Source organism: Pseudopipra pipra, chromosome 1 (assembly GCF_036250125.1).
Source record: "Pseudopipra pipra isolate bDixPip1 chromosome 1, bDixPip1.hap1, whole genome shotgun sequence".
Taxonomy (NCBI): Eukaryota; Metazoa; Chordata; class Aves; order Passeriformes; family Pipridae; genus Pseudopipra; species Pseudopipra pipra.
Genome location: NC_087549.1, coordinates 18,947,729 through 18,964,870, shown reverse-complemented (window position 1 = coordinate 18,964,870; position 17,142 = coordinate 18,947,729). Strand labels below are relative to the sequence as shown.

The 17,142-nt window shown below is 39.0% G+C and overlaps 1 protein-coding gene and 1 non-coding gene across 3 annotated transcripts in view; one reads left to right on the top strand and one right to left on the bottom strand.

Moving 5' to 3' along the window:
- OXR1 (oxidation resistance 1) overlaps positions 1 to 17,142 on the top strand; it is a 263,034-nt gene that overhangs the window by 35,440 nt on the left and 210,452 nt on the right. For both annotated transcript variants that reach the window (XM_064646795.1, XM_064646771.1), the window contains one exon: positions 266 to 344. In XM_064646795.1, coding sequence (XP_064502865.1) covers positions 328 to 344 — 17 coding nt within the window. In that variant the 5' untranslated portion in view covers positions 266 to 327. Of the gene's footprint in view, positions 1 to 265; positions 345 to 17,142 lie in introns of those variants that run through there.
- TRNAL-CAG (transfer RNA leucine (anticodon CAG)) lies at positions 15,064 to 15,146 on the bottom strand. Its single transcript has one exon. It is a non-coding gene; the product is annotated as a tRNA-Leu (tRNA).

The following is a 17,142-nucleotide window of genomic DNA, read 5'->3' as shown; positions in this document are numbered from 1 at the left end:
GCATTATGCCTAGCTTTTGTTGAGCAACTGCTCTAGCAACATCAGGTTTAAGCCCCAGCAGTAGGATTCAGTCTTAGGTTTTTTAACTCTTATCTTTTGTTTGTTAATCTTTACACAGTTTTGCTAACTTTTTTATTTCTATAAAATTGCTAAGTATTCTCTGAATTCTCACTGGAAGATGTTTACTAATGTACTTGTTGTTCAGGATATTAAAATCAAGGTCCTGAGTTTCTTAATCTAAAAATCTCTCTTTCTTCTCATCCAGGTCAATATAAACAGCCTGTGCAGAGCAGTGCATTCATAAATGTGAAACAAGCCCGCACCACCATGTTTGGCACTAAGAGGTCAGTTTCCACCGTTTTTGTTATGCTTTTCATCTAAAAAAAAAAATAGTATGGCTGCTGTGACTCTAAACTGAAAATTTTACATTTTCTAAATATATTGTTATACAAAACACATCATCTATATATATTACTCTTTTTATTATACTAATTGGGTTTTCTTTGCTGTACAGCTCTGGTCTACTTTAATTGACAGGTACATGGCATACAGGCCAAGTAGCACAAATGCAAATAGCTTCCCCAAGGCATTATGGGTCACAGCAAGAATGCCAAAGAGGACACTGTGCTAGTACTGGAGGGCATCCCTCCAGCTTTCTGGGTGTGGAAACTAACACCAGGAAAAAAAAAGCACCAGTATAAGATAGGTTCTTTTCTGTCATTTTAGGGAATCTGTACTGAATATAAGGTAACCTTCACCTCTTACTCTGCATCATTCAATGTCATACTACCCCAAATGTCTTAAAAAATCAACAGTTTTGAGTTCATGGTGTCTACTTCCTGCGTCTTTGAATGCTCTTCATAAGCATCAGGTATCCTGTATCTGTCATCAAACAGTATGGCCCTGCTTCCCCCACAGTTCCTGCAGCTGCACAAGCCCCCATCACACTGAGGCACCTTGTCAGATACCAGCTACTGCACCCAGGGGCCTTCTGCAGGGGGATGTGATTTCTCTGTATAACAAAGATACTATAGACCATTCCTGTCCTATGTGAACTCCCTGATTTTTGTGCTTTTAGGTTTTTAGTACAAACTAGTCAAGGACTTCAATGCTTCTGCCCTAGTTGCAGGGCAGCCTAATGAAACCTTTGCCCGGTGCAGTGGCAGAGCACCTTTAATCTGATACCTGGAGGAGTACCTCGCCTCTTCTGAATTGTTGTGAAGTGAGGAGGCTAGCTGGCCATTAGGTAGAACATATGAAGCAGCATCCTGTATGCCTGCAGGAGTCAGGGCAGGCAAATGATAAGAAAAAGCACCTTGGTTTTCTGAAACATCGGCTCCTGCACTGGTTGCATGAGGCTTCAGGGTGAGCTGCAGTCCTGTCAGAGTCAGGGTGCTACCAGGAGCTATCCTGTCCACTGGGCTCCTGCAGCTGTTGGCATGCTGCCTCACATGGCCACAAATTCAACTTGTATACAAGATACAAGTGCCGCACATTTTTAGGATTTTTTTTTCAAGAAAAGGAAACTTGAGTTGTATTTTTAGATAAAGACAGAATCTGTTGTTTTGTCAGTATGATGAGTTTGAGATAACTGTTGCTGAGGGTACAGTAATGGAATTGCAAACTTCCCATTTGAGGATTTCTGCTTTTAATTAGTTGCCTCTGCAGAATATTAACACTCCAGTAAATCAAAGACATTCTGTGAAATAAATTATTATAATACATTATATTCATGTGGATTAGTTATTTTTGCCACAGTTTAGTATAACCCTATATGAACTCCTTATGGGCTGATCTAACAATTTTTTTAACTGTTAGGATCATGTCTTTATCTTTTCTTAGCATTATAAAGCAATGGCAAAATGAAGAATTGTGTTTCATTGCTAGGCTTGAAATGTCTTTCTTTATCTTTTTCCTCACAGATTTTAATCTTGAGTAATATGCAAATGAAAATTCCCAATAAGGATTATTACAGACAATAAGAAATTCTCTCCCATAAGTGCAAACAAGGTTTTAAGAAAAAAAGGCACATTTGAGGAACAGAATTTCTTTGTCTCTTCACTGTACTGTGTTCTGCTATTTCTCACTTTACGCAGACTGTTATTAATCACTTGCAATAAATAAAGGATGTTCTGCTTCCTGGAGGGAAAGAGTCATAGTGGTCTTCCATAATAGTAGCCTTCTATGTGTAGACTGGGAAATTACATCAAGTATTCTTGAGATTGGTGCCATGTTTTAGTTAGGCAGTGATTAAGTACTTGTCAGGTGTTTTGTTCTAACAATTGCTGTGCATTTTAAATTTAAATTTCATAGAGAACTATTAGTTGTGAACAAGAAAGTCTTGAGGTTCTATTGATCATTTTTAAATTTTATAAACTTCTACAGACAGACTGCCTAAAACTGTTGAGAGTTTTTGAAATCTTAGTTTGATATGTTAATTCTCTTCCTAAAAAAAAATACTGTATTAATTTGGAAATATAATTAAGAACAAAGCTATTTTTCTACAGGAAAAGATGACTTAAGGTTTATTTCCTTGAAAAATTAATTTTAATTAGTTCTAATAATACATTACTAATTATAATCTCCACAAAACTTTTAATGAAATTGCAAAACTCTAGCTCAAAAGCTGAGTTATCTCCTGTCACCAGATCTTTGAAAGTTACCTGGTATACAGTATCCAAGCTGCTTTTTCATTTATACCTTTCTCTTAATTTTGCATTTATTTTGTTTATTTGTTATTTTTAGTGGATAATCCCTGTTGAATGGGCTGATAAGAGTGCCTGTCCAACCAGAAAAGCTATGAGAAACTTTGTATGTGAGGCAGATATTTCTCATCTGCTTTGTAAGAAACTGTTGTTAATGTGAACTGACATTGCTAAAAAAGAGGGGAATTCCTCTTAATTTCAGTTTCATTTGAGTGCTAATCCCATGCTTTTAAATACTAAACTGTTGTGGTTTCTCTGTTTTATATTGTATTCTGCTCTCATCTGTTTCACTATCATGCTAATTTTTCTCTAATTAATCTAATCTACAATAGACACCATCATTGAATAATCAGTACATATACCAGTGAGCTCCTGATGTGTTGTATTATTCATATTGTGTACTTATTTCTGTTCTTTCAAGAGCAGTTGCTGATACCAAGCAACTGCTTGGTGGAAAGGAAAAGTATTTAAAGGGTTTTAGAGAAGGGATGTTTGTTTTATGAGAACCATCTTCATGTGTAGAAGATGCCCAGCAAAGATAGGCTCCATATTAGCACATCTTCAGGATCTGCAGTAAACTCTGTCTCACTGTCTACCTACCACTGTTATGATGTTCAAGGGTACTCTCACTTGTGGTTATTTATGTTCTGCAGTTTAGAAAACTCATGTTGTATAGCTCATTTAAACTGACAGTTATTGACTACCTATTCTTATATCTGATTTTGAATTGAAAGTTAAGAAAATAGTGTTCATTTTCAAGATAATATAAGCCTAGTTTCTTCTTTTCCCTTAGTTGCAGAGAGGCTATGTTTACACATGGTTTCTAAATTTCATGGTTTTAATTGGCATTAGTCCTGGACTGTTGCTGTGTTTGTTCTGATACCTCTGCCAGGTTCTAAAGCATGACCAGTGGATGCCCACAAAGCTCTGTCCATTACTGAGCACTAAGAGCATGTGCCAAATTTTTTTCCTTTGGGATTTTTAAGTGTACAAAAATAATTATCTGGTCAAATTATTATTTGACCTAAATTCTCATGGTGTTCACATGGTGTTCACTGTGCCCTTTCTTTTGCTTTTTAATTGGAAGTGACACTATTTAAATGAAGCTGTAACATGCTTTATGTCTTCTGCTCTGTTGTGGAATTAACTTTCTTACTGCTTGTTACGGTAGTGAACTGCAAAATAATATCTACTTATGTGGACTCTCTTTAAGCTTACTTCCTCTTCCTAAATATGAACTTCTAATGTCTTGCACTGTTTTACTGCTTAGGGGTCTGGAGGCTGACTAATACAAAATGATAAGGGGCTGTGGGACTTAGATTCTTGTTCAACCAGAACAGACACAGTCTAGAATACAGATGTATGTCAGGCAACAGAATGTGTAGTAAACACAGAGAGGGGGACAGAGTGGGAAACAGAGAAGGACTTGACACTGTGTAAGCAATAGCTAAAACACTGATGTGTTATCAACAGTTTCTTAATCACAAATCCAAAACACATCACCATATGGGCTGCTGTGAAGAAAATGAACTGCATCTCAGCTCGACCCAATACAATGTAAAAAGCCCAATCAGTGTTCATATGCTGGAGCTTAAAGCTCCAATAAAATGGTTGTGTATATAACAAAAGATAGAAAATACATATTTTTCATTTACCAATAAAGTCACAAAATTTTTAAGCAATGGTGAAGAGCTTTTAAAAATTTGCTCTGAGCAATCGCATCCTTAATTAGAAAATGTGAATTAATGTCTGGATATAATGTATATTTTTAGAAATGAAAAGATAAAAGAAATTTGTTTAATTTGTTCTTAACTAATTAATGTCCTCTCAATTTTATTTTTACAGAAGTTTATTTCACAATAAGGCTCTACTCTGCCTTGTCTTGGGCTTTTCAAAGACATTTACATGAGCTAATCAGCCAACTTGGCATGTACATTTTGTTAGAGAAAGTCATGTCCATTTCTACACCAACTTCATGCTGTTGGTCTAATACTCAGAATTATTTAATTATCCTGCTGTGTTTATTTACTATATCTTGGAGTTTCTGTAAAAGTGTCTGATTATTGCCTGCAGATTATTTAATTATAGAATTACACTTGCACCTCAGTTATAACCTTTAATACCACAAGTTCCTTCTTCAAACGTTGCTGGCACTTGAAATTACAAAGAGGACCTAACATTTAGTGGCTGGATTTTTGTTTGTTTGTTTGTTTGTTTGTTTTCTTTGCATTAGAATGCAAATTGTTTATTTATTTCTACAGTTGATCTCAAGTAATTAATGTATGAGCAAAATAGCAGATACCTTTCTTGTCATGGTACCAGTTCTCTTATGCTTTAGAAGATTCAGGAGGTGCAGAGTTTCTGAGTAAGACCCTTAAAATATATTGTGTACATGACTGGGCTTTACAGTGTACAGGGATGTACACCCTGTTCAAGTTCCCGCTGAAGGGCAAAATGCTGGCATTTCCAAAGTCAGTGAAATTCTTTTGCTTTTATGCTAGAAGTCATGATGTCACATTTGCAGATAATGCTCTTTACCAAGAGTATGCAGGATGAGGAAAATGTTTTATTTTGCTTTTTAAAAAATGCATTTGGAAGAAAAATATGCCAGGGTATAAACTGAAGGTCAGTCTTGCTGAATGATGAAGTCAGTTGAAGGTACTCATGCTGCAGTTCAGTCATTTCTTCTTGCACAGGAAAGCATGAAAAAATTTCCCAGACACGGATGAATTTTTCCTCATGCTCAGATTTCATGCTGAGCTTGGGCCTCAGTGCCCTGCAGATATCTCCAGTTGGTGGTATGTTTCTAGTCTTAGCAGAACTGCTCCTGGTCGATTCAGGCAGTAAAAAGATAAGATTTCTCTCATTTTTAGAAAGTGACGTCTGTAGATTAGAGAATTATCAGTGCTGCCACATGTGAAACCTACTCTCAATTTGAAACCTATCTAGTTTAATTCTAACTTCAGTGTGAAAAGCACATGTATGACAATCAGCACCTAACAGAACTCAGTGGCATTATCCAGCCTCTGCTGCATCTTTCACATGTAAGAATAGCTACACTGGTGGTCAGAAATACATTTTCTCTCAGGGGTTGCTTGTCAGATACATCTCTGAAGCCTTCCAAGGCAGAACTGGTACCACATAATGAGAGTAGTTGTGTCCTACAGACTTTTTCAAATGCTTCTGGCAATTACATGATTTCTCAGATGTCTCCCTTTTTAGGGATGCTTTTATAAATCCCTGCTCACAATCACACCACTATATCAGAGCAAAAGGCTTTTCTCCCTGTTCTTTATTTCCTAACAAAAATCCCAATATCCTGATAAAAACCAAGCCTCATTTCACAATGTGATATGTCTGCATCCTGCTTGTTTGTGTCTAAAGTCCCCAGGTTAAATTTTCAACACGGCGAATAGTGGATACCTGCTCAAGTCCCATGCTTTGCTAATGGGATTTTTTTCATGCTGCTTCTCGACACTTTTTTTAAACACTCATACTGATTTATTTTATGGCAGTGTTACAGAAGACACTTTGGTAAAGCATGTTCTGATTCTGTATTCAGCAACATGAATCAGGCCAAGGGAATGGACCGACTAACTGTCTGTGTGTGTGCTGTATTACTGCAGATAGCAGTCATGGGTTGTTGGCTCTGTATTTATGTGGCCATAAATTGCCCGTTTTGCTGACACTTTAAAGTAAATGAAGGAAAGCATCAGCACTGCTGGCTTTCTGGCAGGAAGCCTAAGTGCAACTTGGTATGCCCTGTGTGTCTAAATAGTGCCACTTCGATGGAAAGTTTTAATTAAGTGCATGTCTGTGCATGCAGAGAAGAAATCAAAGGCACTTGGGAGAAAGAAAGTGTATCTGCTCCAGAGTCATTGAGGAGTAATCTGATGAGAGCACTAAATGACTTTCAATTAATTGGAAAATATTTTCTTAATATTGCCAGAAAGGACAAGAAAAATCAGTCTGAAGGGAAGACTATAAAGTTATTCTTTAGATCTAATTAATTTGCTCTATACTGTTGTAAGATGTCATGGTAGTACAAATCTGTAATTATCAGAAGAATACTGGAAACTGGTTTGCCTACAGCTAGTATTTTTGATTTGTCATTTCTGTAGTAGTTTCTAAGCTTATAAACATCCAAAAATTCATTGTTAATACAAGTATAATTTTATAGCAAATATTTTATAGGTAGTGGTATTAAAATTCTAGCTATTGAAATTGCACTAATCATATGGGAATTTTAGCTCCATTTCCTTGTTCTTTTAGTTACAGAAAGAAAATTCACTCAGTTTTCCTGAGACTGTCTAGAGGGGGGTGGCTCTTTATGAAAAGAGCAGTTATGAGGAGCAGGGATAATTCATTTACCACTAGATATGGTCCATGATATATTTTACATAATGTTTGATATATGATTCATTGTTTTATCTGCACTACACCAAAGTGAAAAGGGCCAACCTTTTTGTTTGTACAGGTCTCATTATGTCATATTGTATTTGCCTTAATCCCTGTAATCTTTTTATGGCCTTAATACAGGATGGCTTCCACCTTCAGTTTGTTAAAGCCTGGTGCTAATAATACTAAGGTTGTGGGTTCAATCCCTGTATGGACCTTTCACGTAAGGGTTGGATGATGATCCTTGTGGGTCCCTTCCAATTTAGAATATTCTGTGAAATCAGATTTATTATTCAGTAAATGTTTTTCCAGAAGAAATGGAGCTTTCTCAAGAGCCAGTCCAAAACTGTAACAAACTCCATGAGCAGCTAGGGATGACCACATAGTCTTATCTTTGTCCCTGGTTGATCTTCCACCTTTAATATAACTCTAAGATACTCTTTGCATTAAATAACCACAGTGAAAGAACAACACCAGTGGCTTGAGCCTTGTCATGGTGAACTCTTTTGTTCCTCTGTATGACAAAGTCAGCTCCATCTACTCATCTTACTTTAAATGCAAGGTTATTTTTTGAACACAGAATTCTAGGTCTGATTTTCTAACGTCATGGAGACTCCTATGACTGAAGTGTCAGAATGGAAGGATACAGGCTTTTTAGGAAGGATAGGCAGGGGAGACAAGGAGGGAGCATCACCCTTTATGTCCATGATCAGCTGGAGAGCATGGAACTTCATTTGGGGATGGATGAGGAGCCAGCCAACAGCTTATAGGTCAGGATTAAAGAGAGGCCAGGTACAGGGTCTACTATAGACCACCCAAGCAGGAAGACCGAGTGGATGGGGCCCTCTATAGAGAGAGAGAGGCAGCCTCCCATTCTTACAAGCCCTGGCCCTCATGAGGGACTCCAACCACCCTGATATCTGTTGGAGGGGCAACTCAGCAGTCTAGGAGGTTCCTGGAATGGATTCCTTGATAAATTCCTTCTCCAAGTGATAGAGAAGCCAATAAGGAGAGGTGCTATGTTGAACCTTGTTCTCATGAACAAGAAGAAACTGGTGGGGAATGTGAAGCTCAAGGGCAGCCTTATCTCCAGTGACCATGAAATGGTGGAGTTCAATATCCTTAGGGCAGCAGGCAGGGTGCACAGCAATCTCACTACCCTAGACTTCAGGAAAGCAGACCTTGTCTCTCTTGAGGTGCCCTGCTTGGTAGAGTACAGAGGATAAAGTCCTGGCTGGAAGAGGAGCCCAAGAAAACTGGTTGATATTCAAGGATCACCTCCAAACTCAGGAGAGTTGCATCCCAACAAAGAGGAAATCTTGCAGAAATGTCAGGAGACCTGTATGGGTGAGCAAGACACACCTGGACAAATTCAGACTCAAAAAAGAAGCCCACAGAGTGTGGAAACAAGGAGAGTTAGCTTGGGAGAAGTACAGAAAAATTGTCTGGGCAATCAGAGGTCAAGTTAGGAAAACTAAAGCCCTAGTAGAATCAAATCTAGCCAGGGACATCAAGGGCGACAAGAGATGTTTCTGTTGGTACGTCAGTGACAAAAGGGAGACTAGGGAAATTGTGGGCCCTCTCCATAAGGAAATGGGAGACCTGGTTACCTGGGGTATGGAGAAGGTTGAGATATTCAATGCCTTTTTTGTCTTAGTCTTCACTGACAAGATGCCATTTCAGATGTATACAGCAGATGGGGAATCTCATGGGAAGGGGAGAAATAAATGCAACAGATGCATAATACGAGGAAAAAAGCTATTTATGAGAATAGTTCCAAGAATTGAAGATGCCATTAAAAGGTTATTTACCTTTTGGCAAAGCACTGGATTTTGCCTGACTTCTTTTATTGCGGGAGATGAGAAATATTTTGGCATTTATTATGAGAAACTAGTTTTAAACAGAATTATCTTATTTCTCTGGGTATTATGGAGCAATGCTAGATGCCTCCACTGCTCTGACAAAGACAGGAATCCTTACAGACAATATAGGGAAAATCCAGAACTCAGAAAAATTATGCATCTCAGAGTACTCCAATAAAAGTAATGAACGCACTGGTCTTAAAACCTTTTTGAGATCACCACTTCACATTAAGGTAGAGCAATGGTCCTGAGCAGAGTGAAGGAAGATGTGAGAAACATTGCATACACCAGGCTTGTGCTCAGCTCCTCAGGCAGTGCATAGGCAGGCTCTGGAATTTTTTGCAGCAGCATCTGAATGCTGAAAAGTTCAGAAAATGTCAGAAAAAAACATTTTTTAATGTGAAGGTGGTCAAACACTGAAAGAGGTTGCCACACCAATTTATGGTCTCTGTCCTGGCCGATAATCAAAACCCAACTGATTGTGGCCCTGAGATCAGCTGAGCTGGCTGTGAGCAGGAGGATCCCCAGAGGTCCCCCCCAGCCTCAGTGACCTTGTTGCAGGCTATGAAACAAAGAAATACCTCTACAGTAGGAAGCCTCTGAAACCCAAATGTCTGGAAGAAGTGAAGCTTCGTCCTCCTGTTTGTCCTGGTGTTTACCACTGTCTGTGTTGATTTCTCCCTCAGGGCCCGTCTTGGCCACCATCCCAAAGGATGCTGAGCTAGGTTGATCATTGGTCTGATCCAGCATGGATGTTCTTGTGTGTGTTAAGAGGATATTGGGCTAGGCTGCAGATAGGGAGTAAGTCTAATTATGGAGGAGAGATTATTTAGGAAAGGAGGTTAAAGCAATGCCTGTGATCCATGCAGGGCAGCCCAGGGAGAGTGCTGACATTGAGATTTTGTATGAGGTTTTGTTTTCTTATCTGCTGTATGATATAAGGCTTGTGGGCCCTCCTCTTGAGGAGGTGTTGAAGGTCCTGGATGCTTTGGTGTGGTGTCTATGTAGCTGTGCAACAGCAATGGGGACCATCCACTGTGCTGTGTTGGGGAGAGCAGGAGCTGTCAGAGCATAGCACTGGCATTGGCACTGAAGGAACAGGAAAACAAATTAATTCCAGTTAAACATGAATGTGACATCACCACTCTGAGGTAAGTGTGACTATTTCTAGCAGCAAACAGGTGGTGGTTTGTCTAACAGTAAAAACACAGCATTACCTTTCAAAGGGGAATGTGACTTTTGCAAGTGGAGCAAGACTTCAGGACAGGCATGCCTACAAATAAATACTGTTTCTTCCAATAATTTGCATGTGTTATGAAAAACACTAGCAGCAGAAAGAATAACAAGGTGCCTCATATTGTGATGTCTGTCTGTAGGAGATCCAGATGCAAGCTTGGCTTGCAGCAGGTAGCTTTTTGCCTGTGTTGTCACAAGTGTCTCTGCTATCAGAAACAGCTATGTGTGACTTTTACTTTCTGAGCACCCGTGTTTCCTCATGCCAGAGCTGCCCTTTGGGCCTGCCCCTCTGCAATGTGGGTTATGCCAGTAGAGATCCAGGACACCTGCACTGAGAGAACAGCTTCTGGGTGCATCATCTTTAATACAATGATCAACTTGCATTGTCTGAATTGATTCCCGTTCATAAAACTGACATATAATCGACATCAGAGTTAACCATCAATGTCCTCAGCAGAGCTGGTCTAGCTTTCATGTTTTAATAACTCTGAACAGCATGGAGTTCCAGGTAGATTCCTTTCAAGGTAGATTCATTAGGGCAAAAAAAATCATTAGCAACTGGTAATGGATTGTTTCTCAGTAAGATAAACGCAAATTCAGACATGCTTTGAACTGCCAGTGTTGGCTCACTTCAATGACAAAGGGAGCAGGTGAGCCATGGTATCCTGATTATTCCTTTTACTTCTGTCTAAAAAAGAATCTTTGAAGACCACAAGGTGTTGGAAATATACTGTCCTATCCACTAATGAGTTATAGAACTAATGAGATATCTCAGAACTCCCTTAGTGTCCACATACTTAACATATACTTGTCTGAACTTCATCTAATTCTTTTCAAAGTGATGTGTGACATTGGTGTCAGGAGAGAAATACTGAAAGTAGTTTCCATTCTTTTCAGTCGTTTAGTCACTCATGCTGAGTGATAAGATCAGATTTGGGCATCTATTATGCTTTGTGATGAGCATGTGAGAGGGTCTCTGCCATGCTGTGTTCTCCTTTAGTTCATGGGCAATATTCATAAAACCAGGATGAGGAAGGTTTGCTGATAACCATTTGTTTGCTAGAGAAAAATTTATCTGAAGGAATAAATACTATGTGGCAATATCCTCACATGTATGACAGGTGTAGCAGTAATGGTGGAAGCCCAGGTTGCCCATAAAATGATCTATTTCCCTGAAACTCCTTCAGGGGGATTTCACACAGGGTCTACCTCTGTTCTCTCCCCTTCTGGTCAATAAGGGCTCTGCTCACAAGTACAGTTTTGGTGACAGCTGCCACAAGGAAGAGGAGAATCCTTATTCCTTATTACCTGAAAGGCTGTATTTAGTAGAAGCTTCCTGAAAGCAAACTGTGCCTTTGGTAAAGCACAACAACTTTCTGTGGCTTTTACCTGCTGTTTGCATTGGCACCTTGAAATATGTTTGTTTGAAAAAGTGTATAGTCCCTTTCTTAAAAAAAAAAAAAAAAGAGAGGAAAAAAAAAGAAAATAATAAGAAGAAAATATTTGCCATTCTCTGTATCTTGTTTACCAGAAGCACTCCCTCATGCACCATACCACAGAGAAAAAAAATTTCCGAGCTCCTTGTTTTTCTGTACTTCTCGCCTTGTGACATTTTCTCACAGGAAATATTCACAGCATATGCAAATGTTGAGAGTTTGGTCTCCATCCTTGTGACTAGCAATGGCTAAGATGTATGCAGTTTCAATCTCAAAAAAAAAATAGATCATGTGCTTCCTTTAATAATGGAAATTATTTAAGTCTGAAGATCTCGTCTAGCTAATATGATTATTTTGGCTTTAAATTGACTAAAGAACTGAACATATTCATGTGAAGAGTCTGAACCTAGCCTCACTAAATAGCTTCAGCTTGTATATGAAAGAGTGCAGATATTGGCATGTGATTATGAAATACCAAGCATACATACTGATATCAGATTTTTTAAAAAATAATTGTTTTTCTTTCCCTCAGATGCCTCTGTAGATTATGTCCAGTTCATCTTGTGAAAGTTTCTGAAAGCCAATTTATAGAAAGAGACTTGTCTCCACAGAACTTCTTACTATCAATTAATGTGTGTTTTGCCACAATTTTGGTGCATTTTTTTAAAAGTGGCTGTAACCTACATAACATATTAACAAAGGATTTGACAGATTTTTTTATTCTGTTCAGGCCTTTAACTCAGGATAAATGATATGCTTGAGAACAAGGAATTGAACTTCATACAGGGATTTCTTGGTGAAATCCTGTGGTCTTTCTTAATGAAATCCTGTGGTCTTTGTTATTTATGATGGCCTTGGATTTGACCCTTCCTCTCCCTCTTTTGTTTTGTCCATTATTACAGTCTGTGATTATGGAAGAATTGGCTTGGCAGACTGTTATGTTTTATTTTGTAATTATATTGAAAATCCAAATGAAATTCATCTGCATATATTATTCACCCATTACAATGGGTTACTAGAAGGGAAATGCTGATAACTACAAGCTATGAAGAGCTCTTGGCTGCAGAGTTTTTATCCTGTAGCTCTGTGCATCCTGTTATGTTGCGGCTGTTTCATAGGAGATTTGCATCAGGGGGTGAAATCCTAGGACCACTGAAGTACTTGTGAACTCCCACTGAAATTAGGGTTTTTCTTATCCTGAATGGTGCCTGGAGCCCTGGAGCCTCTCTCTCTCTGCCCCCCATGCAAGCCTCTCAATGGGCATTAAAGCAGGGTCAGTAAGGGACTGTAGAAAAAAAGCTACAATTCTGAATAGGTGTTTGAATGCATAATTTTTTAGTGAATGTCTGCTTACTAGTAGTTTTTCAGGATACTTCAAACATCTTAAATACTGTAGGTACATCTGTTGTGATTTATGTGAACTCAGTATTAACATTATAATTGAAACGATGTTAAGGAGGTTCAAGACTTCAAAGTTGCTGTTTTGCTTGTGATGTACAATGGTTTATATGTATATCTATATATACATATATATATATTTATCTCAGTTACATTTTTTCCACAAACTTTAGCAAGGGTCTGCACTATTAGTTTAAATCAAATTACTTCTAACCCTAATATTGGATTGATACCTCTATAACGTAGATAATATACTACTATTGTAAATTGTGTTGGTGAGACCTGATGATGCTGATTTCAGGTTTCGTCCAAAATCGATCCCACAGGAAGACCAGCCAGCCCTTTAACCTGCAACTTAGAGTTCAGGATTACTGCTTTGGGCAGCTGCCTATTGATTTTATTGTATGTTTGGCAGATCCAAACATGTCAAGAGTTGCTGTGTGTTCATAGCAGGCAAATGTGCTGCTTTCAGAATTCCAATACTGGTAGAATTGGTGTCAGGAATGGGGAATTAAATACTGATTTAGTTTTAATAGTTCAGGAGGTGAAAGCATTCCTGTATATGTTTACAGCCTGTAGTGCTGCTTGCCTAGTAAGAATGGATGGGTTAACACCACTCCATGGGTTAAAGTTCTGGAGAAAAACAGATACATATGTTCTATACACAAGGTGTGGTAGATAAATATTTTGTGTAGGTAAGCAACTTTACTCAGGGAATGTTTGGTAGTATTTGCAGATGGAAGGAATTAGTTAACTTTGTCAGAGTCTGTGTTAATATCACATAATTAAAACACTACCTTAATCCGTTTTTTCCCCTGGAATAGTTCGTTAATTCATTTATTTTATCCGCAAATTTTTAATGATCTAGTGTTATGTGTACTCAGAAATCATTACTGGGTGTCTGCTGAGTGTTTGCAGTACTGGATATTTAACATTTGCAATTTATGGCACTAAAATTCCTAATCTTCCACTTCATTCATGGGAAGAATGTTCTTGTGACTGTTGTGATCTTGGTTTTCACAAATACTTTGTATTCCAGGATTTCACTTAGTGTGTATTTAACTCTAAATGAAAATTTAATTCATTTACTGATTCGTATCTGCTTTTGAGAAGCTTTTAGATTTTAACAAATCAAGAACACCAAGTAAGAGCCAAGGTATTTAGGAGAACAAGTTAAAAGAAAAAGAAAGAAAAAAAAAAAAAAGGAAAAATGCAGCTAGTTTTGGTATGAAGCTGTAGTTATAGAACAGACCTGGAGCCAAAATAACAGCTCACCTCCAGCAAAAGGGAGAGAGAGGGAGGTTCTGCCCCCTCCCTCTCATGTTCTGCTCTACTCACTCCCCTTCTCTTGCCTCTTAAACAAGTACCAGAACTCTCCAGTTGGATTGCCTGGCAGGTAGGACCCACTCCCTAAAGCAGCAGAAGACGAGCTTGGGGCAGTTACAGTTCTTGCTACATCAGTGAGGAATATAGCCCGGCATCCAGCATCAGAGCTAGTGCAGAAGGATGGGGAGGGCTAGTGGTGGAGAGGAAGAGGAAACCCCACCAGATTTTGGGGTTGCATTATGAACTGCTCCCTGCTTAAGGCTGAAACAGTTAGATCTTCCATTTTAATTTAAGACTCTATTTTTAAATTTTAGAATAGAATAGAATAGTTCAGCTGGCAGGGACCTTGCAGTGATCACCTCGTCCAACTGCCTGACGATTCAGAGCTGACAAGAAGTGAAAGCGAGTTGTTAAGTGCGTTGCCCAAATGCCTCTTAAACACTCACAGGCTTGGGGCATCGACCGCCTCTCTAGGAAGCCCGTTCCAGCGCTTCGTCACCCATCAGTAAAGATATCTGAGCCTCCTCCGGCACAGCTTTGAACCATTCCCGCACATCCTGCCACTGCATAGCAGGAGGAAGAGATCAGCACCTCCCCTCCCCCTCCCCAGGAAGCTGGAGAGATTAAGGGCATCGCTCAGGCTCCTTTTCTCTGAAGTGCACAATCCCAAAATCCTCAGTCGCAGCCCCCCAGAAAAACAGCTGTCAGAAGTGGGATTCGAACCCACGCCTCCAGGGGAGACTGCGACCTGAACGCAGCGCCTTAGACCGCTCGGCCATCCTGACTCACATGGTGTGGCTGACGTGGCTGTGTCATTCTCTATTTGTTGGTGTTTTCAGTGATGCAATATTGTACTGTTTTCTACGCACAGCAGGTGTCAAAAAATATTCCAAACTAAAATGTATTTTGTGTTGACTCTATTGTAACTATAATAACTGATGTTAATTTGGTACATGCAGCTGTTTCATTCTCAATCTGAGTGTTATTATGTTGAGAAAGAAGCAGGCACTGTCACACATAAATTATATATGCCATGAAGCAGAAATTTGAAGGTGTACAGAAATTAATGAAAATGTGGTATATTGCATAAGGACACTGGTTAAAGCTGATTTGTTTCCTGTAATGTCTATGAAAATTCCCTTGAGATATGTACTAGTTATTCATGGTAAGAGTTTTCACTGTGATATTTGAAAGGGGACTGTGGCACTGAAACAAAATATATGTTCTCTTGCTGCATTTTTTTTCCTAAAGAATTTATGTGCTTGAAAGCTGCATACAGGAAGCTCTAAACATACAAATTTGGTCAGGATTTGGGAGTAAAAGCCAATGTGAAAGGCAAGAGGTGTACTTGTTTGAGAGCAGTGTCTCTGTTTGGAATGTAAACTTAACAGAAAAAAAATCAAATTTTGAAATGGGACAACCAAAAACTGACTATCAGAAATGGCAAGTATACCTCTGGCCTCAAAACATAATCATTCCTCAGAACCTTAAGAAGCAATATTTTCCAATGGCAAAAAAAGGCTACAGTCTCTACTAGACTGGCCAAAAATTGATACTGATTTTATTTGGTACTGGTATTGGAGGAAAATCATAGCTGCTGTTTGGAGAAACCAATTCTTCTGACTCCAGTTTGACAATGTCTTTCTAGCACTGGGGAGCCCAAAGTGCCGGGCCCTGTACTTTGATGCAGTCTCATGGGTACTGAGTTGAGGGAACTAATGACTTGTCTTGACCTACTGGCCATGTCCTTCCTTGGAGATACAAAAGAGTTGACTACACAAGGCCTTCTCTTGTCCTTACTTCAGAGTCAGATCTTATCTTGAAAGTTGACTTTGCTTTGAGCAAGACTTCAGAGCAGATCAATGCCAAAGGTCCCCTCAAACCTAAATTGTTTTGTGATTCTACAACTGTGTGCTATAATTTTGAATTGCTGGGAAAAAAACTAAATAGGTCCTAATTTAAATCAAGTCTAAGTCATGAAGATAACATTACCCATTGGCTTCCAGACTTGTGGATTGCACAGGAAGGCAGAACTAAGTGCATACCAACCATACAGTGATCTTGGTGAAGAATCTGCCTAAGCCTAGTCCTGGACAGCACTCCTTTAACAGGAGCATTTTTTGGCCCAGAACTTCAGTTGACTGAAGAGTTAACACTCAGGCTGTTGCTTAAAAATCTGTAGATATGGCTAACTTGCTGGTCAAAATGTAGTGGTACTTGGTATGCAGTTGCCATACTGACTGAGTTGAGCTCTAGTAAGTGAACTGGAAACCTCAATAAAATTGTCATATTTAAAAAGATGTAGGTATTCCTCACATGCGTTAGCACAGACTTAACTAACTGCCTGTCCATCACACAGTCAAACTCATTGGACTTGAGGTTGTTCTGTTGCAGGATGTTGATGGGCTCCAGGATTGTTGATTGTGTTCCTTATCATCCTTGTTGATAGTCTCTCTTATGTCTTTATGCTGCTGCCCAACCAATCAGTCATTTACACTGATGTCAGGGTACAGTAGCAGTCAATTTATTTAAATGCTGGGTCTGCTATCTCCAGCACTGGAGATGAAACTTATCACAACATTGCTTGATATGAAAGGCCTTTCTCCCACCTTTGCTATTCCTCCTGTTACTTGATAGCCCTTCCTGGGCCATAGTGGGTTTCTGTCCTGCTTTAAGAAAAGTTTCTCACGAAGTGAGAGCATCTTTTGTGCCATTCTTTCTCTGAATAGGAAACTTGTTTTCCTCCTTATGTTTCAGAGCTCTCCCTGGGGCCCTGAAAGG